The following is a 20,491-nucleotide window of genomic DNA, read 5'->3' as shown; positions in this document are numbered from 1 at the left end:
CTCTACCACTAACTTTCTTTTCTTTGCAACGTTGATGTTTTATCTCTAACACAAGCCTGAAGGAGTTCTGTTGTGTTGTAAAATTGCTAATGCAGACAGTTAGCTTCTACTAGCTGAGATGCGCTCTGCTCTCTCCTGGATGCAAAAACAATCACACATTGTGAGCTAAGATGGGCGAGTCCATGAATGCAAATGTACAGTGTGACCCAGATCTGTGTGGCTTTTTCTGACCAGTTTCCCCATTGATTATAGTTTACCGGCTAAAGCAGGAAATAGGGGTAGAAAACTATTGTTTAATTAAAGAGCAAGTCAGCTCCAAATTAACTTATTTTTTCTCATAAACTATATAAATGCATGTCTAATCATGCTACAGAAAAGTGTAGTCATTGTTTTTGCACTTAAGTGCATTTTAGTTAAAAATTAAATGTTCTGCCTAAAACTGTCAGTGTTGTGCCATTGTCAGGTAAAAACTCTGCACTGCATTTGAATATAAATCTGCCATCACTATTGGCTAAGAGGTACCCGAGAACGTTAGCTGGTACCATGTGATGTCGCAATTTCGTTGTGAACCTGAGTGTGTGTGTATTTGTTGACCGCTCCGCCCTCTCGGCCTGCTAGGCAACATTATTTGCTGCATTTTTCAAACAGGAAGTGTGAGTGGAGTAAGACTCTGGTAGGGGGTGACTTGCCCTTTAAGCCTGCTAGTGACATCAAGTCAAGTCAAATTTATATATAAAACAAATTTAAAACGACATGGCAGCCTACCAAAGTGCTGAATAGATGAAGGGTAATAGGTCGAAAAGTAGATCAAACAACTAAAAACATGGAACAATCAATAAAAACTAAACCCCCATTTAAATAAGTAGTGAGAAAACAACAATAGGCTACAAATAAAACAGATAACAACCTAAATCTTGTAAAGTTTACCACAGTAAGGATAACATAAATTACCCCAAGAGATCAATGCTCAAAGGCCAATTTAAAAGTGTTTTTAGGCAGATTTAAAACACGCTAGCGAGGGAGCTAGATGGACGGACAGAGGGAGAACGTCCCATAATTTTGGAGCAGCAAAGTCAAAATCCCTTTCACCTCCAGATTTGCTTCATTGAAGGAACATAGAGCAAATGCCAATGCACAGAACAAAGGGGTCTTGTTGGAGCACACCGATTTAATAGTTCAGACAGGTAGAGTGGTGTTAGGTTAGGGCTTTCAAGGTGAAAAGAAGTACCTTGAACTGGACCCTAGCTTCAGCTAGTCAATGCATCTCTGCCAGCACAGGGGAAATATGATTCCTTCTGTTTGTGCCTGTTAGGAAACTTGCTTCTGCATTTTGGACTCTTTGTAAATGACAGAGTCTACGTTGACTTCTATGAGAAGTGAGTTAGCATAGTCTAAACGAGAGATGATAAATGCATGAATTACTAACTCCAAATATGGCCATGTCAGTACGTGTTGTGAAACTCTGTGTTATAAGTAAAAAATGGTTGTTTAAAAGCATAAATGAAATAAAGCTGTTTCTTCTTCCAGCTCTCAGAGGGTGCAGACACTTTTTTCCTCCTCTCCTCCATATCTTATCCTTAAGGCCTTTGTCTGCCTCTGTGTGCTGGGTGCACGGCTGCTTCTGCATTTTTTCTGGAAACTGGAAACTGAAATCACTAAAATGGATCTTGTCAGTTGGTCACCCAATGCGATTGATACAAATTTTTCAATGATGAGAACGGGAGAAGGGGCTCCCGGATGCCCCTCCGGGACAAACCCAGTTGGACACATCATGGACTCCTGGAAACAGTGGACCTGGATTTGTTTATCTCAGCTGTCTGTGGAGGACTCTGAAGACGTGTGGATATTTGTGGTGTTGGTGTCAGGTTTCCTCTTCATTGGCCTTGGAGGTTTCCTGGCTTACCGGAAAATTAATGAGCCGTCGAGGAATATTGGCCTGCTCCCGGAGCTTAGAGATGGTTTGCACCATGCTGTGAATTCACAGACTCACATAATTGTCGAGATGAATCATAAGCTTGGAACTATGGCCGAGATTCATTCCTTGACACAAAAGATGGATGCCATCAAGGATAGAGTGGATGAATCAGCACGGATTGGGACAGATTAATGTCCATTATTGGGATTTTGAGAGGTTGAGGACCAAGGAACTTTAAGACAGAGAGGAAATTATCTCTGTCTGGCCCCAAAACAATTTCTAATCGGAATCTGGTGCCCTTGAGCCAGCTAAGCTCCAACGAAAACTCCCCCCTCAGAAGATATGTGGAATGTGCCGTCGCTATGGCAACTCAACTCTGTCTCCTATCCTAGCCTGGGCGGGACTGCGGGAAGGCCGCCGAATCGTTCCAGGGTCACTGCAACCCTCCAACCCTCAATGCTCCTCCCCCTGTTCAGGCTGAGGGTTACATGCGCTGCTTGTAGTGGCTGCAGGAACCGAAGTGTGGATAGTCCCAAACCCACCACCCCACCTAGTGGACACTAATGTTATGTGATGTCTGAAGTCTGTTGCATATCTGTCTGAGGTGTTTTTTTTTTTGCAGAGCAAAGCTGCCCTCCCGGTGGAGGGTAACTCTGAAGTGCCCCCCCCCCCCCCCCACCTGAACCAATCCTCATGTAACCCTCTGATCTCTATTAAGGTAGTGCGACTCAGGGTTGCGAATGACCACAGTCACCAATTATTGTCATGTGTCTTGCCCATGTATGTCTGATCTCTGAATTGTGTGTACTGAAACTAATTTCCCTCTGGGATTAATGAAGTATCTTTGAATTGAATTGAATAACAACCCCATTGCCTTTACTATTCCTCTATTTTCTTCCAATGCTCTTGCTTTCCTTCTCCTTGAAGAATTAATTATTTTCTGAGACAACTTGCATTGCTGTAGTGTGAAAGACACATTCTTTGCTGTAGGTCATACACTAGTAGTACATTGATTGAACCAGCAATAATCTGAAAGGATCATATATAAAATCTTTATGTAGGCATTGTTGTTTACTCAGATATGCAAAACATTGTCATTGTTTGCCTAATGACGTTTTTTATATATATATATATATATATATATATATATATATATTTACATATATATATATATATATATATATATATATATATATGTTAAATGCATTTCGTCGCCCCCTGCTGGCGTGGGGCAGCCATTTTTCCTGCTTAGCATTGGGTCACAGTGACTGGAAATAATGTTGTTTTCAAGAATTTAACAAAATTTCTTTAATCTCATAATTTTCTATATGAGATTGTCTTAGATCTTAAATCTCACTTAGGGATGGAATATCCCTTTAACCTGTTATTATGAAAGGGCTTCAATTTTTCATGCTTTGACCTCATTTATATTTTCACAAGATCATTTTTTTATGTATTTTGCTTGTTTTGAATATGCAGATGGTGTGCCAGTCAGGTTGTCCATTTATCCATTTAAATCTTAAACATTCTTTAGGAATATAAATGCTTTTTCAATCTCACGTCAAAATGTTTCTGGTGTGATTGACTGCCTCAGCATGAGGCTGATTAATGGGCCAACGGGTGAAAAAAATCCTTTTAATTGGCGGCCGGTGCTTATCGATGTCAGAGTTTTAAAAAATGAATGACAGGTTCTTGTGCTTTCAGACATGAGACAGGTTTAGGGAGCTGGTCTAACTGCTGCTGGACATTAATTGGTTGGAATTTAACTGTCTCTGTGGGAAGGAATATTTCTTTTTTTATTAAAACTCTGGAAACATTTTGTCTTTCTATCTTGATGTTTTGAATATTACTGCAGTATTGCTACATCTGTTTACTTTTTTTTCCTGTAGTAAGCTTAAAGTCAGATTTACAATATTTATTCATTTAATGCATTCAGCAAAAAAGAAAAAAAAAACTGCTGAAGAAATTAATGCACAACATCAGCAAAATAAGGGAGACGAGATATGTACATGCTTCTCTGAATAATGGTATATTTTTCAGTATCTGCATCTGCAGAAGAGTAGTAGGACTTGTCTGTTCAAAGGACAGGAAATCACACCTCCTCATCTTTATTACGTTCAAGACTGAACTTTAATTTATGCTGTGTTCACTGAAAAGTGAAAGCGAGAGTTCTAAATTTTCTGTCAGTTTAGGGAGAAGACGAGGCAGCATGCAGGGATAATCTACATAAATGTGAAAGTGCATGGAGCAGGAATCAGAACACCTTGTTTTTTATTTTAATTTATTTTTTATTAGTTTGCACAAAAGATGTAATCAATATGAGATAAACAATGAGAAGGAGGGTCTTAAAATCTATTCTGAATTTAACAGGCAGCCAATGGAGGGAAGATAAGTCAGGAGAGATATGATATCTCTTTTTAATTCTCATCAGAACTCTAGCTGCCACATTTTGGGTGTAATGGAGGTTAAAAAGTTACATTTTAATTAATGACCAGAGATATTAATTATCCATATCTAGTATGGACCCCATCTCTGGACACTGGGCTATTTAAATCAGAAGAGTGGTTCTTTTTATTACAGGGAAATTAAATAAACACTTTGCATGAACTGAGAGAAGAGAGGAGAGAGAGAGAGACCTCCAAATGTTTAAGCAAAATTTATTACCAGTATCTAAATGATTTTAAACAGTTTAACAGGACTAACTCTCTAGTGATGGATGCTCATGGAATGGAATGTGAGGTGGAGTGTGTGTTGGTGTGATGTCAGTTCAGAACCTCCGTTCTGGAGAAGCGAGTCTGAGTGGGAGATGATGTTTTGCTCCTAACTGATCAACGTTTGAACCGTGGTCAGAAAACAACATGAGACGCCATCTGTGTCGCTCTACATTACCCGTCAGTGAGACTCCCGTACAGATCAGGCTGCCAGGTTCACGACCTTCCACTGGTACTGGAGCAGATGAAACAGCGTCAACAGCACGACAAACCAGTCTTTGGATAGTCTCCAGGTAAAAAGCGACAGGTGTTTCACAACGTCAAAGGGACCCCCCTTTGGGTCAGCGATTTCAACTTTTATTCTGAAGGAACCGTTGTTTTGTTGATAACAACAACAGGATTCCCCAGTTTGGCAGTTCTTAGCTTAAAAGAAAAAGTACAGAAGGCCCGTCTGTACTTCACTTAGCGAAGAACTTCAGGGGATCACGAGAGCTGGCTGAATATTGAACTTAAAATGGCGTTGCTCTGTTTTATTAATCTTGATGTTTATAAATCTGGACGAATCACAGCTGACAGATTAAATAAACACTGCAGAGACTCTGCCACGCTTCAGACAGGAGGTTCTGATTGGATTTGTGGCAGCAATGTGTCATGTGATTGCTTACCTTTGTATCAGCATGTCTAGTGGCTAGAATAAGTCATTTACTTATTAAAACAATCATAACATTGTGATTTCACAGATCGGTCACATGGGTATTATTGACTAACACTTTGATGGATTAACTTAATTAAAATAGAGTTCTTTGATTAATTAAAATAAAAGAGTTCATTCTTTGTTCTTCTGTCTTCATCGCTGGAATGTAAACAGTTTAGAAGCGAATGCATGACCTTGAGGCTGTTTCATGCACACTGACACTGTGTCAAAAGGAACCAGCTGTTAGAGAGGAGAAACGGCTCCTTCATCACGTTACATGGGCAAGCTGAAGACTTTTAACTACATTCTGTGGACGTCCTGATAGTAATGAATTACAGTAATCCAGTCTTTAGGTAATAAATGCATGAACTACTTTTTCAGCATCCCTCCTGGAAAGGATGCTTCTAATCTTAGCAATATTCCAAAGGTGGAAGAAGGAAATGCTACAAACCTGTTTAACAAGGGAATTGAATGACATGTTCTGGTCAAAGATAACACCAAGGTTCTTTACTTTGTTCTCAGTGACTAATTTAATGCCGTTCAGATCAGATGATTGACTAAGCAGTTTCCTTTTCTGAAGTTCCGGTCCAAAGATGAGATTTCAGTCTTGTCTTGATTCAAAAGCAGGAAGTTTAGAGTCTTCCTTAGAGATAAGGTGAGGAGCTCAGTCAGTCATCCGGGAGGGGCTGAGAGTAGACCCGCTGCTTCTCCACGTTGAGTGGACCCAGTTGAGGTGGCCTGGGTATCTGGTCAGGATGCTTCCTAGATGCCTCCCTGGTGAGGTTTTCTGGGCATGTCCAACTGGGAGGAGACCCAAGGGAAGACGCAGGACACACTGGAGGGACTATGTCTCTCAGCTGGCCAGGAAATGCCATGGGATTCCCCTGGAGATGCTGGCCCAAGTAGCTGGGTAAAGGAAGGTCTGGGCCTTCCTGCTTAGGCTGCTGTCCCCGCGACCTCACTCCAAAAAAGTGGCTGAAAATGGATAGAAAATAATTTTATAAGAACAGTGATCAAATGAGATTTTTGCTGCTCTGACTGATAAACTCCTCAGATTGAAGGGACAAAAAGGTCAACTTCTTGAGTTGCAAATTAAATTTTACTGTTTATTAGTTTATTAATGTTTTTTGTCCAAATATTAAAGTGTATTCTGTCAAGTTTGAAACTAGGAAACAAAATCTCACAGTAAAGTTTTTGGTGACCTGAGGCCAGAAGTTACTTCTTACCATCCCACAAATTCTTCCCAAATCTGATAAATGTTTTATGACACCAGCTCATCGGATGTTAGAGTGATGACTGAGGATGTGCAGGAAAATGTCTCCTAGCCCTGACAGTTAATCTCGGTTGGGGCCTTTATGAGTGGAGTCAGCATGTTCTCCTTGTAAATGGGTGTTTTTTTCTGGTGTTCTGGTTTTCCTCCCACAGTCCAAAATGATGAATGTTGGGTTAACTGGTGATGCTAGATTGGCCTGAGATGTGTGAGTGTGGGTGTTTATGTTGTGACGCTGTGATAGACTGGTGACCCGACTTGAACTTCTGGAATAAGCTCCACTAAACCCTAAATAGGACAAAGTGGGGAAAGAAAATGAATGGATGGATGTTTTATCTGAGAGATTGTGGCAGGTAACCTAGTTTCACCCACCCAGTGGTAGAAAACAGACAACCACAACATGTACATAAAAAACATCTTTTTTTTTCTGAATATAAACCAGAATATGATCTTAATAAAACAGGTCTCCCCATAAGTAACTGCTAATATTAATATTTTTGAAGTGTCAGATGCTCTAATAGTCTTTCATTTCAAAGCTACAATTAATGATCTTCAGTTTATTTTATAATGGGAAATTTTAGGGAATTAGGGAGAATTTTTAATTAAAAATTAGAAACCACATACAAATCCTTAAGTGACTAAAGCTTTGTGAAAATGCAAAAAATAATTAACAAAACATGGTGGATTATATAAAATTTCTTGTGAAAAGGTTACAGAGGTGTTTGGGTATTTTACCTTTAGGCTTCACATTCTACCATTATTTATTGGAAGACCAAGTTCACTTGTTGTTTTCCACACATTTTCAGTGATTTCTATTAGGGATGAGCCGGATACTCGTTTCAGACGAGTATCCGGTACGGATAAAGCATTTTTGACGAATACGAGCATGAGACGAGTAAACCTCGGAAATATCTGTAATCGTGCTGAAGGAAAATCCTCATTGGGTAACTGACTGTCTTCACGCTCTGTGATTGGCCAGTCACATAGAGTGCCTGCCCCTCCCTACACACAAAACTCTCTAGCCGGCCGGGAGCGCAGTCCGTCCGGCTCATCCACGCACCACGCACACAGACAGTAACGGATCTTGCTGTGATTGCTTCACTGTTGCTCACGTTTCTTCAGTTTTCCCTAGGTTTTCTTCAGCTCGCCTCTTTTTCAGTTGAATATTTAAAGTTACTTTTTTCGTAACTTACTGTACATGGTGCATTTGACAAGACAGAGCTGACGTGCTGCATTAACTCACTACCTCGGCTCCGGTCGGGTTTTTTATTTTTTTAACTCCATCTCTCTCCCTCTCACCCTCTCTATCCCTCTCAGACACACACACCTTAACCAAAATTGTTTTGTTTAACTTTGTGTGGGGCAAAATGCCAAGAACGTAAAGACAAAAAATCAGTTTAATCAAATTAAAATACAAAATATATATATAAAGTTGTGTCTGGTTCTAGCATTTCCTATTTCCTAGTTCCTACTGCATGAGTTCAGATGTATTAATCCATGCACTTAAATATTAATGTTCTGGTTTTATTGAAAAACTTGTTCTGTAATAGTTTCTTTACTATTGTGATCAAAAATATGTAATCTCAATTCTGAGGCTGCTCTGTAAATAGTTTTCAAATAAACGATACACATATCAACTTCTAATCAATACATATCAATTTCAGACTTAAAATAATGTATTGATGTAAACCACACCCACTTCCAGTTAAACCACGCCCATTCCCAGTACAGAAACAGATAATTTAGTTGGTTGAACAGATAGAGATACAGATACTGATAGTGGTGTACTCACTCATCCCTAGTGCAAAGGTATACCCTGGGTTTTAATATGACACCTCATTTAAGACCAAATCTTAAGACAGTTTTTAACTATGGTATTACAACTCACAAGGCATTAATATAAACTAAAGACCATGACAAGTGCACTGAAACACTGGCTAAAACCAGGCTTGCACTGTGCAGATTTTTTACTTGTTGCATTCAGTTCCATCTCAATTGTACGACTTCCTCATGTAGTAGCAACATGTTGAAGCAGAAAATATGTTTATGTTTATGTATTATTTACCATAATTGCTCTTACTGTTTTCAGCTGGCCCAACTGGAGCTATTACACAACTGTGTTACCCACAGATGGGTTTCCTCCTGTTTCCCAATAGCAGATAGTACAAAGCAAAAGATTAAGAAAGACAAAACGCATTAACAGACACTCAAGGCCCTTCAGTGCAATTCAATATGCTAAAGAATAGTTGAATTTACAGAATTCTCCAGACCATTAAGTCGGAAGAACCTGAGATTGTTGTGGCAGTACTGATGTCTGTTGTCTTTCAGGCTTGCCGTAGTTGTAGGACGACACAGAAGTTTATGGGGGTTGGACGATCAAGATAAAAGAAAGGAAGTAAACCAAGATTTTCAGATGTGTTTTATTTGACATAAACACACCAGAACATGCTTTCTTGGCAATGCTTGTGTGGAGAAAAGTGTAAAATTAAAAAGACAATGTGTGTAGACACAGAAATAGCTGGGCAGCCGTGTATGCATATGTTCTGTGTGAGCGGTTATGCTACATTTTGGGTCACACTGCTGCCTCAACAATGTGAAACCCTCACGAGGAACGAGCAAGATATCAAACATGTTTGAAATTAATGTGCCCGCTCAATTGCTGATCGGGAGCTGGTTATGAGTTGCAAATGTCCTGTATACTACATGATACAAAATTCACCCCTAAATCAAAGTAGCACAGTGTACTCCTGGCTTAAACTGTCCCACAGTTACAACAAGGACCAACTTTTGTGCCATCTTCAAGATTTCATTGGCCCCATCTGGCTGCCCCAATAACATACTGCTCATAATGATGGAAGGATTGATGGAAATGGCTTTTTTTCTGTGACTTGATGTGATTCTCATCAAATAAAATGTAACCACTTAGTTACATGAGTTCCTCCTCCAGCTCACTCTCTTCATATAATGATGAGACAGAGGAGGCCATTTTTTTAAGTTCTTTGAGAACTTCTTCCAAGTTGTCTGCTGCTTCTCTGACTGAGTGAACAAATCTCATGATCTCAGATCTGATTTCAGCTTTGTTTGAGCCAGACTGATCTTCTGTTTCAGATGTTTCTGTTGTGTCGCACTCTTGCATCTCTGTGTTGAACAATAACTTCGACGTATCAAATGAGTCATTGCCATCAGGTTTAGACCCTGAACTAGAGGAAGGTGCATCTTGCTTCTCTGCTTCCTTTGCTCCCCTGATGTGGTGAATCTCCCTTGCATCCATTGCAATGAAAAAAATATCCACTGCCACAAATAAACCAGAAAATATACCTGATACTACCTCAGCTGCACGCACTGCCCTTGACGTTTGTGCAGCAATCTTTCCAATGGTCACCACTGAACCCAGTCTGATTAGTTCAGTGATGCCATCTAAGCCTCTTCCTGCCCTGAAGCCAAGCCTCATCAGGTTTTGCTTTTTTAAGTTGCTGTCAGTGTCAGATACTTGGGGGCAATGGTTGCTGATGGTTTGCAAACTAATGTTAATCTCCAACAGCCAGGTGACCACTGCTCTAGTTTTCTGGTCAAACTCTTTAATCATGCTGTGAATAGCTTTGCGATCAGAGGACTGGTTGACCATATTTGTGATGTTTGAGGCCCCAGCAGTGACTCCACCTACAGCACCAACACCTACACCAACTCCTGTGACAATGAGTGAAGCTCCCAAAGTGAATGGTGCCAGTATAAGTCCCACAATGGATGTAATCCCACCCACTGCTCCAATCACTCCTCCAGTCAGACTGCCGATAGTTGTGCCCTCGTGAACGCGTTCCAAACCATCAGCCAGGGCCCTCAGATCTTTCAGCTTGGCTTGAAGTTCATTGACTGTTGTCTTGCACTGACAAAAAAGAATAAAAGAGATTAAACAATTATTCCCTACAAAACTCAAAATATTTTAAGCCCTCTGCACACTTCACTCACTCAAAAGGGCAGTCAGTGTTCTTGGAAAAAACTGTTCAAGCAAGCTACAAAAAATAAATAAATAATATATATTTTTTATTTTATTTATATTTTTTATATAGAAAAATGCCGTGTTTCCTTAGCATTAAATTCTTAGCAAAATCAGCCAATCTTTCTTAAATTGTAAAATTAGAAACACAAGGCATATGGTGCTTCCACATCTGGGCCAACCCAGTCCCACCCAGGTGGTGTTTTTTGGATTCACATTTGGGTAGCTTGATTTTTTTTCCATGTTCAACAGGCAGTTTTTTCAGACCCTGGTGGTCTGCTTCAAGCTGCATTGACCACACCCACCCACCTCTGAATAATAGGCTGGCTCAAATTAATGCCTACCATTAGGGGAAGCTTCAGATTGGCGGGTAGGATCAGCCAATGGGGACTTCTCCACATGTCTTTTTCCCCCGCACACATGCTCGCAGGTTTCCACATTCCAGAGAACTTAGCTATTATGACTGTCCTACTGATTGTACAAAGGTTTATTGTTGAACTTGATGACACCTCGATTGGTCATGGTCAAATCTTAATCAAACGTTTCTGACTACACAGTGGGATGCAAAGGAGGTGAAAAGAGTTGTCTGCTGGGAACGCCTGGATCAACCACAGCACTGTTGTGTTCTTTGCTTGACTCAGTTAGAACTTCTGGAGTGTTTCTCAATGCCAAGGAACCTCACCATGATCCCTTGGCCGCTCACCGGTTGCCTACGAGATACATCATCAGGAACCGCCAAGGCGTTTTCCAATGTTCATGTTCTACCGAGGCATCTGTTCTCCATTTGTTAGCCTTTTAGCCAGTTGAGCAAGGATACACAGGAGGTGTCTTGTAGCCCAGCCTTGGTCAAAAATATCCCAGAATGCACCGCAGTATTTTCAAAAGGATGGCGGATCAGAAGCTATATATGTATATGTATGTATGTATGTATGTATATATATATATATATATATATATATATATATATATATATATATATATATATATATATATGAACAGATCCATGTGCCTTTTAGTCATTATGATGGCATGTTGCATTGCTGTTGTGTCTCCTTCTCCCTGCACTTCTAGTACTGGTTTCATCTTTCTTAGCAGGAATTACATAGCAGAATCATCCATAATTTCTCAAATGCGTGTGTGAGTACAAACCTACTGGTATGGGCCCCAGACCAACACCACTTAGCCTGAACTGGACCGGGCCAGATGTGAAAGTACCAATAATGAGTTCATTGAAGTTATATATTTCATACCTTTGTTGTTAGACACTTTAGCACAATGGGATGCGCCAAGACCTCATTGGCAGTTGGTCTAGCCATAGGGTCTGTCTTCAGAAGGTCACTTAAGAGATAACCAAGCTCTGGTGAAAAGTTGCTTGGGAGAGTTGGGCAGACACCATTAATTATCTTTGGAATGAGGTTGATTGTATTCTCAGCAGAGAACTGAAAAACAAAAATAGTTAATCATTTTCTGATTTTCTTTTAAATTACTGAAGTTTACATTTATGTTCTTCATTAGCATTAGCATTATTCATTGGCACTAGTGCATATTTCTAAATTCCCAGTAAAAAAATCTATTTGTTTATTCAAACATAATTATTCAACTATTACTGATTTCCACTCTGCATTTTAACAGTGTTCCTATTGTAAGCTGCAGTTTTATACAAACTGTGGATCAATCTCAATAGGACCTAATTTAATAAAAGTTAAGATGAAGAATTTATGTCACCACTTAAAAAATATTTTTAAAACAGAAAATGAAGGGTCTTTAGGTAGAACACGATGGATACACAAATTTTTACATGTGTCCAACAGACCGTTTAACCATCCATCCTTTCTTTTCTTTCTTATAATTTTCTGCAGCCTTTGTGTGCTGTTCAATTTCAATCAACGATGAACCCATGTTCTTGTGCCTAAGTGTAGGTCTCTCACAGGTGTGGTGACCACGGTGACCCCAAATGAACCTTTGTGTCAATATGTAGGAATTTGCATAGCTTAAATTAGTTAAGTAAATGATTTTAAATGGATACATTCTTTGTATAAGCAATGTTTACTATATAAAATGATGAAGGGTAATAATGTAACACAGCATTTTGTTGTGATATTGGTAAGTTAAACCCAGGGTTGAGGGCAAATAGACAGGTACATATAACTCTGAGGAGTGAATAGCAGCAACAGGGAAAAAAGAGACAGCTATCAGCGACAAAACACTCAAATTATCTCATAACTGGGGAAGCTGACCACTGGTTGAGTACAGGTGTGTGATTACAGATGGATGGCAGTTGTGAGTGAGAGGTAAACACAAGAACAATGGAAAATCAAAACACTCATAACAATTATGAAAAAAAATACTAACATTACTGAAAATATTCATATGCCACATTAACTGGGATCCAACCAATTAGAAATCAATTACAGAAAATCCACAACTGAGCCAATAATGATGATAAATCAATTTCTTATGTAACTTACTGCTTTCTTCTTAGTGCAGAGTTCAACAAGTATGCATCCCACTGCCCAGATGTCACTGAAAGTCATGTTTTACATCAGTACAAAATAAAATCATTGACTATAAAAATTACAGGCTAACTCATGTTACATTAACCCTCAGGAGGCAGGCATTGCAGATTTGCAACAGTTAAAACCTACCTACCTAGTTACTCCATATACGTATTTCATGAGCATTTTTTAACTAAGAAGTACCCCTGAAGTACTTAGTTGTTCGTCCTTTTCATCAAAACTTATTTTGAGCTTGAGACGGTTAAGTAACAGATGGTAATAATTCTAAGTTATTTTTGTTATGAATGTCTCATGGTTAGTTTACAACAATCAATGTCAGACAGTTACCCCCCCCCCCCCCCCCCCCCCCCCCACACACACACACACACACTCCCCTGAAAAAAAAATCTAGCATGCCTGCATAGAAATGTTTTATGTTTTGGTTAAAAATAAATACCTTTTGGCATCATATTCGCCTTTTGTGAAGACCTCAGGTGCCAGGTAATTTAATGTTGCATTTGGATTTGTGCTGGATGGACTGTTTGAACTGTAAGAAAAAATCATCAAATCAATGAAGTAAAATAGATTATATCCTGTTATGTAAAGTCTGAAAAATAAATCTTTATCTCTTTTGCCTTTAGACACAGTTATGAGCGAGTGAATGATACTGATCAGTTTAAGAATTCCACCTTTCTCCAAACTGCCTTTGTTTCAGACAAGATTTGTAGAATACGCCTAATCTCATGTAATTCTGAGATAGAGACATTTTAGACACTGTATTCATGCTGATGTGACAGGGTGAGCATCCTGTCACTGTAACCTGATTGATCATATGCCGTGGCTACTTGGCCACAGGGATATTCCTTTGGCAGACTGGTTAGCATGTGTGACTCTCACCCGGGAGTCTGAGGATCAAATCCTACTCGGACCCTTGTTTCTCCACCTTGCCACATTAAAATATTACATTCAGGCGTGGGGCTCGATTAAAAGCTAATCTAATTAATCAAACTTTGTTATCAATTAGTCTGGATTAATCACTTTTTAATTGTTCAGGACAATTTGTCCCCCAGATATGTTATTGTATTAAAGAAAATGTTACTAAAGCACAGTTGACATACTCACACTTTATTAAGTGTATTTCTGTAACCGCAAGGTCTGTTTGATTACTTTAGCCTCAATTTCAAGGTAAATATTAGTATATGTGTTGCTTATGTAAAAATGGACATGGAACATTGCAAAATGAACTGAACTGAAAGTGACAGCACAGCACTGCTGATATATACATATACATATATATAATCGGTTCAATTAATTTGTCTTGTAGCCCAGCCTTTGTCAAAAATATTCCAGAATACACCGCAGTATTTTCAAAAAGATTGCGGATCAGAAGCTATATATATATATATATATATACACAAAGCTTGCGGCTCTGATCAACTATCAGCAGAGCACATGAAGTATGCTAGCTGTAGAGCTCAGGTGTTGCATTGTGCTTTTCCGGCTTTTTGAAGCATGGAATCTTGCCTGACCATATGTTAGATGTTCTCTTAGTCCCTATAGTCAAAGAGAAAACTGGAAAAATTGCCTGTATTGATAACTATAGGCCTATTGCTATGGCAAGTGTGTTGTCCAAAGTGCTTGAGCATATTTTGCTGGATAGACTGCAAAATTTTATAACTATGACAGAGAGTCAGTTTGATTTTAAAGGTAAACTTAGTACTGACTTGTGTATCTACGCTTTAAAAGAAACAGTAAGCAAATACATTAGGCATAATACTTTGTTTTTATGTGTTTTTTAGATGCCTCTAAGGCCTTTGACAGAGTCAATCATCAGAAATTATTCATCAAGCTACAAAACAGAGGGGTCCATTCATACCTAGTCAGGATTTTGCACTTCTGGTACTCTCATCAACTGATGCAGGTAAAGTGGGGGACAGAAGTGTCTGAACCTTTCTCTGTATCGAATGGAGTCAGACAAGGCGGGATTCTGTCTCCTGTCCTTTTTAACCGGTACCATGACGAGCTGTCTGTTACTCTGAATGATAGTAAGACTGGATGCTTGGTGGGTGACCGCCTTGTAAATCATTTAATATATGCAGATGACCTAGTCCTCATGTCTCCCTATAGCGCAGGCCTGCAGCAGCTGCTCAGGGCATGTGCTAAGTATGGTGAGCAATTTGACATCCTGTTTAACCCTAAAAAGAGTGTGGTTATGATTGCTGCTACTAAAGGGGACCTGAAGCTTAATTTTCCATCTTTTAACTTAACAAATCAGGTCCTCGAAGTGGTAAGCAAAGTAAAATATTTGGGGCACATTTTAAAAAGTGACCTCTGTGATGACGAGGATATTAAGAGGCAATGCGGTAAATTGTACATGCAGGCTAAACACTCTGGCACGTAACTTTGGCATGTGCTCAGATCCTGTTAAAGTGTCCCTCTTTCGTTCCTTTTGTACTCCTCTCTATACAGCCCACTTGTGGTGCAACTATAGTAAGGTAGTAATGAAGAAGCTTCAAGTGGACCTCTGCTAGTCCTTTGTTTGTTGTAAGTAACATCCCTACTTTTCATGCGCTTATGAGGCTCTTCGTGTATAGATTCATCTGCGGTTTGAGTTTGTCAGCTAACGCTGTTGTTAGAGCGCTGTCATTGTTAACATATAGCGACACGAGGTACTCCTCAGTCCTTTTTGAACATTGGAACAACTGCCTATATGGTCTGTAATTAGAATGTTTTTTTTTTTTTTACTTTTATTTTATTCTTGTTATGGACATATCCCATGTCTGAAATAAAGTTTAAATGAATTAAAAAAAAAAAAAAAAAATATATATATATATATATATATATGTGTGTGTGTATATGTATATACATACACACACACACACACACACACATATATATATATATATATATGTGTGTGTGTGTGTGTGTATATACATATATATATATATGTGTGTATATACATATATATATATATATATATATATATATATATATATATGTGTGTGTGTGTATATATACATGTGTGTATATACATGTGTGTATATATATGTATACATACACACACACACATATATATGTGTATATATATATATATATATACACATATATATGTGTGTGTGTGTATGTATATATATATATATATATACACATATATATGTGTGTGTGTGTATGTATATATATATATATATATATATATATATATATATATATATATATATATCAATCAATCACACACACACACACACACAATTTCTTCCAGAGTAATGCTCCCCCTATCTAGCCACACTCCTGAACAGACATTCCCCATCACGCGCTCTGCGCTCCTCTAACAAGGCCTGCTCGCTGTCCCTCGTTCGAGGTGTCGTACTCGCGGGGACCGGGCTTTCTCAGTCCTAGCACCGTCACTCTGGAACCAGTTGCCACCCTCAGTTAGGCTGTCCCCCCTCTCTGCCAGTCTTTAAGAGTCACCTAAAAACCCATCTCCTCCGCTTGGCGTTTCCTGAACATGTTTGAATTTGGCCATCTTTAATGTTGATTTTATTTCCCTGTTTTCATTGGTTCACTCTATCCCTTGTTTTACCCATTTGTCTTCTACTGGAATGTTTGACCTTTTTTGTAATTTGTAATTTGAACTGCTTTTATTTTTGATTTATTCACCATATTTAACTTTGTCATGTACTATGTTCAGCGCCTTGGGCTACCTGACAGGGTTGAAGAAGGCGCTTTATAAATAAAGCTTTGATTGATTGATATATATATATATATATATATATATATATATATATATATATATATATATATACATATTTATATATATATATATATACATACATACACACAAATTAGCAGATTTTTAACATTTTAGACCCTATGCAATCAGGGTTCCATCCCGGTCATAGTACTGAGACTGCCCTTCTTTGAGTTTTTAATGATGTTCTGCGGCCACTGATTCTTGCTCCCATGTTCTACTGGTGTTGCTGGATCTCACAGCTGCTTTTGACACCGTAGACCTTGCTATACTTCTGTCCCGACTGAACCAGATAGTGGGTATCCATGGAACTGCCCTGAACTGGTTCAGATCGTACCTCAGCATTAGAAGTTTTAGTGTGAGGTTGGGGGATTTTGCCTCTGAAGCCTCCTCTCTGCCCTGTGGCTTTCCCCAAGGCTCTATTTTAGGACCTCTGCTTTTTAATCTTTACATCCTTCCTCTGGCAGCTATGTTTAGGTGGCATGGCATGTCTTATCATTTGTATGCTGATGACTGCCACATTTATGTTTCATTAAAAGCTCAAGAGTCGCTGCAACCGGCTGTGGATTGCCTGAATGAGGTGAAGGTATCGCTTTACAATAACTTTTTACATTTGAACGAGTCTAAGTTGGAGGCTCTTTTACTTTTTCCTCCCTCTCCCACTGCAGTTAGTCCTGTCCTGCCACCCTGTTTTTGCAGCTTAGTGAAGCCAACCATCACTAACCTGTGGGTGGTTTTGGACCCAGAGCTGCAGATGGACTCTCACATAAGCCAGGTGGTTAGATCCTGCTTTTTCCAGCTTTGCCGGCTATCAAAGATGAAGTCCATCCTGACTATCCTATTTACTTCTTGTTTTTGGACAATTCCTGCCCCATGCTCCTTTAAGTAATGTTACAGTTACTTTCCTAGGTAATTTATAAATGTTACAATGTGATAACTGAGTTACTAACTCATTTATATTGGGCAAGGTAATTTGTCGCTATAAATAATTATCTTTTAAATGCAAGATGCCCGACACTGATGGTAGGTTCTGTCCATCTACTCCCACTTTCATTTTCTGAAGTTCTCCTTCTCTTAAGGGTGACTGGGAACTGGTGCCTGGTCGCCAGTCAAACAACACCAAACACACACCCTTTTGAATCAAATAATGAACCCACTGACATCCCACAAACATAACTACTTAAATAACTCACCTTTCATTGATGTTTCCAAATCCACTCAAACGCACCAGTCCAAATTCATTGAGCAAAACATTCTACAGAAAAGTGAAAAATGAATTACAAAAAATCATATAAATTATAAATGACCCAAAACTGAAAACATTATGTATTGTTATACTCCATAAAATGTCCCATATTTTTGTGTACATTAGGCAGTTCAAGTCTGTTTCATTTTACAAACATTAAAATCTGTGACCACAAAAATACAGTAAACCCGTTTGTTTCAGTGTTTGTGTAAAGCATCTGGAACCTTTGGTGTCAGGTGTTTGTGAAACAAAGCTTCTTCATGAATGGTTTTCAGAGCCACACAGATCTCAACAATCCAGTTTAGTATCTACAAAACACAACAGGGCAGGAAAAAGAAAAGTTGTGAAAAAGGACAATTTTTTTATGTTGTGACTTAAATATGTAAAGATGTGCTTTACAGTTTCATACCTCTGACTCCTGTGGAGACTCAGGCGGGTTTAATTCTATTTTATCAGCAAGACTTCCTCCTGGACAGTAGTCCATCACGACATAATAAATCCTTTGTTGCACATCTGTATTAGAGTGATAAAACTATTACCGTTTTGAGCATGAAGGTTTAAAAAGATTGACTCTCATAAACAGGTTATATTATTTCCAGCTACTTAATTGTGGTCTCAGTGAAATATCAATGTTTTACATTTAAATTCTTGATAAACTTGTAAAATGAGTAAAATATTAATTTTTTGTTATGAGATACATTTTTCAGCACCTAGTAATTTATTTTCCAGTTCTGTTTCTTTGTGTTTACTTAGCCCTGTGAACTCCAACAAACCTCAAGCTGTGACTTTATGCATACGTTGTATTTAATCAAATACAGATCAATGTTCATCTGAGCCAAAAAAATACCTTTAAATGATTGCTTCATGTCCACAACGTGAGGGTGGTTTAATTTCTGGAGAGTTTCAATCTCTGAAGTTAATGTAGTAACAGCTTCACTGGGTAGCTGTAGAAAACATTCCATCTATTAGTGTAATGTGACTAATTTTACTGTGAATTAGGAAAAACACCAAACTTACCTGATTTAGATTAATCATCTTAATGAAAAAAGAATCATTTCCTTTAGTGGCAATAGCACAGTCTTCAGCTTGTTTTGATAGCACATAGCCTTCCTGTGCTAGCTTACTCTGTTCTTTCCCCATTGTTTGCTTTCCTAAATATGCAAGTATATACAAGTGATCAAACCAGAAGAAATAGTTATAGAAACAGTTGTTATGTAGCATCTGGAGTTATTACGACTATTATAGCTGTTTCAAGGAAGTAATGAAAAAGTCAAGCTTCCTATTGTTATCCACTTCTGTGTGAATCAGCAAATAATCCCCTAAAACTGGTAAAAACAAAGCATAAACACACAGTGTAAACAATGTACATACCCAAGTTCAAAACCTATCGGTGACCAAAAGTCTGTGATTTGCTCTTGATTTGCTTCTGAAACATGCAGGAAGGGAGCTGGAACTCCTACTGCAGAATGGAAAATGAAAGTGAACAGTGCACATTTGTCACATGGGAGTGGAAAGTTACACACAGAAACTCTTTTGTTTGTGATGTCAGCCTGAGCTGGGGTGGGGTTGTACTGCGCTGGTCCCTTAGCAGCACTGAAAGTAAACAAATATGTGTCAAAGTAGAATTAGAAAAAAATAAATCCATGAAAATAAAAGGACAAAGGCCTGACTCTACATGAAATGAGAAACATTGTTTAGTTTAATAATATGAACTTCAGAGGTAAACACACAAGTACTCTAAGAACAACTTTTATTTTATTTTTGTTTGTTTGTTTGTTTTTTGTTTATTTTAGAAGATAAAATAAAGTTTCAATAAACACTAGTGATTAGTTATTTGAAAATAAAAAGTGGCTGCGCAGTATAGCTGTTGCCTTTTACCATGAAGGTGCTGGGTTCGCTTCCCGGCCTGGGATCTTTCTGCATGGAGTTTGCATGTTCTCCCTGTGCATGTGTAGGTTGTTTCCGGGCACTCCGGCTTCCTCCCACAGTCCAAAAACATGACTGTTAGGTTAATTGGTCTGTCTAAATTGTGCTTAGGTGTGAGTGTGAGTGTATGCATGATTGTTTGTCCTGTGTGTCTCTGTGTTGCCCTGCGATGGACTGGCTCTCTGTCCAGGGTGTACGGGCGACGGTGGCACAGGAGTTAAGTGCTCGCCCCGTAATCGGAAGGTTGCAGGTTGGAGCCCCGCTCAGTCTGTCGCTGTCGTTGTGTCCTTGGGCAAGACACTTAACCCACGTTGCCTGCTGGTGGTGGTCGGAGGGACCGGTGGCGCCAGTGCTCGGCAGCCTCGCCTCTGTCATTGCACCCCGGGGCAGCTGTGGCTACATCGTAGCTCATCCCCACCAGTGTGTGAATGTGTGTGTGAATGGGTGAATGACTGATTGTGCTGTAAAGCGCCTTGGGGGTTTCCAGGACTC

The 20,491-nt window shown here is 39.0% G+C and overlaps 1 protein-coding gene across 2 annotated transcripts; it reads right to left on the bottom strand.

The window, feature by feature from the left end:
- Positions 1–8,996: 8,996 nt before the first annotated feature.
- On the bottom strand, positions 8,997–19,563 carry LOC107376214 (uncharacterized). 2 transcript variants are annotated; one of them, XM_070555338.1, is made up of 10 exons: positions 19,445–19,563; positions 19,091–19,224; positions 18,921–19,017; positions 18,483–18,586; positions 18,298–18,381; positions 18,021–18,082; positions 13,537–13,626; positions 13,053–13,107; positions 11,835–12,023; positions 8,997–10,473 (listed from the first exon to the last, which is right to left on the bottom strand). In XM_070555338.1, exons 2-10 carry the CDS (start codon positions 19,211–19,213, stop codon positions 9,517–9,519), a joined length of 1,761 nt encoding a protein of 586 aa, XP_070411439.1. In that variant the 5' UTR covers positions 19,214–19,224; positions 19,445–19,563; the 3' UTR covers positions 8,997–9,516. The 2 variants fall into 2 exon arrangements, with proteins under 2 accessions (XP_070411439.1, XP_015800692.3); XM_015945206.3 differs by lacking the exon at positions 19,445–19,563 and having other exon boundaries at positions 19,091–19,416.
- Positions 19,564–20,491: the final 928 nt, after the last annotated feature.

This window comes from Nothobranchius furzeri, chromosome 1 (genome assembly GCF_043380555.1).
Source record: "Nothobranchius furzeri strain GRZ-AD chromosome 1, NfurGRZ-RIMD1, whole genome shotgun sequence".
NCBI lineage: Eukaryota > Metazoa > Chordata > Actinopteri > Cyprinodontiformes > Nothobranchiidae > Nothobranchius > Nothobranchius furzeri.
This window is presented reverse-complemented; position numbering and strand designations above follow the sequence as displayed.

What these genes read in the sequence shown, in the direction of transcription:
- LOC107376214 (XM_015945206.3), bottom strand. Translation starts at nt 19,294, where the DNA reads ATGCTACATAACAACTGTTTCTATAACTATTTCTTCTGGTTTGATCAC. An exon ending in ACAAACACCTGACACCAAAG is followed by an intron (nt 18,083 to 18,297) that starts GTTCCAGATGCT and finishes ACTTTTCTGTAG; the next exon opens with AATGTTTTGCTCAATGAATT. An exon ending in GGCGAATATGATGCCAAAAG is followed by an intron (nt 13,108 to 13,536) that starts GTATTTATTTTT and finishes CATGACTTTCAG; the next exon opens with TGACATCTGGGCAGTGGGAT.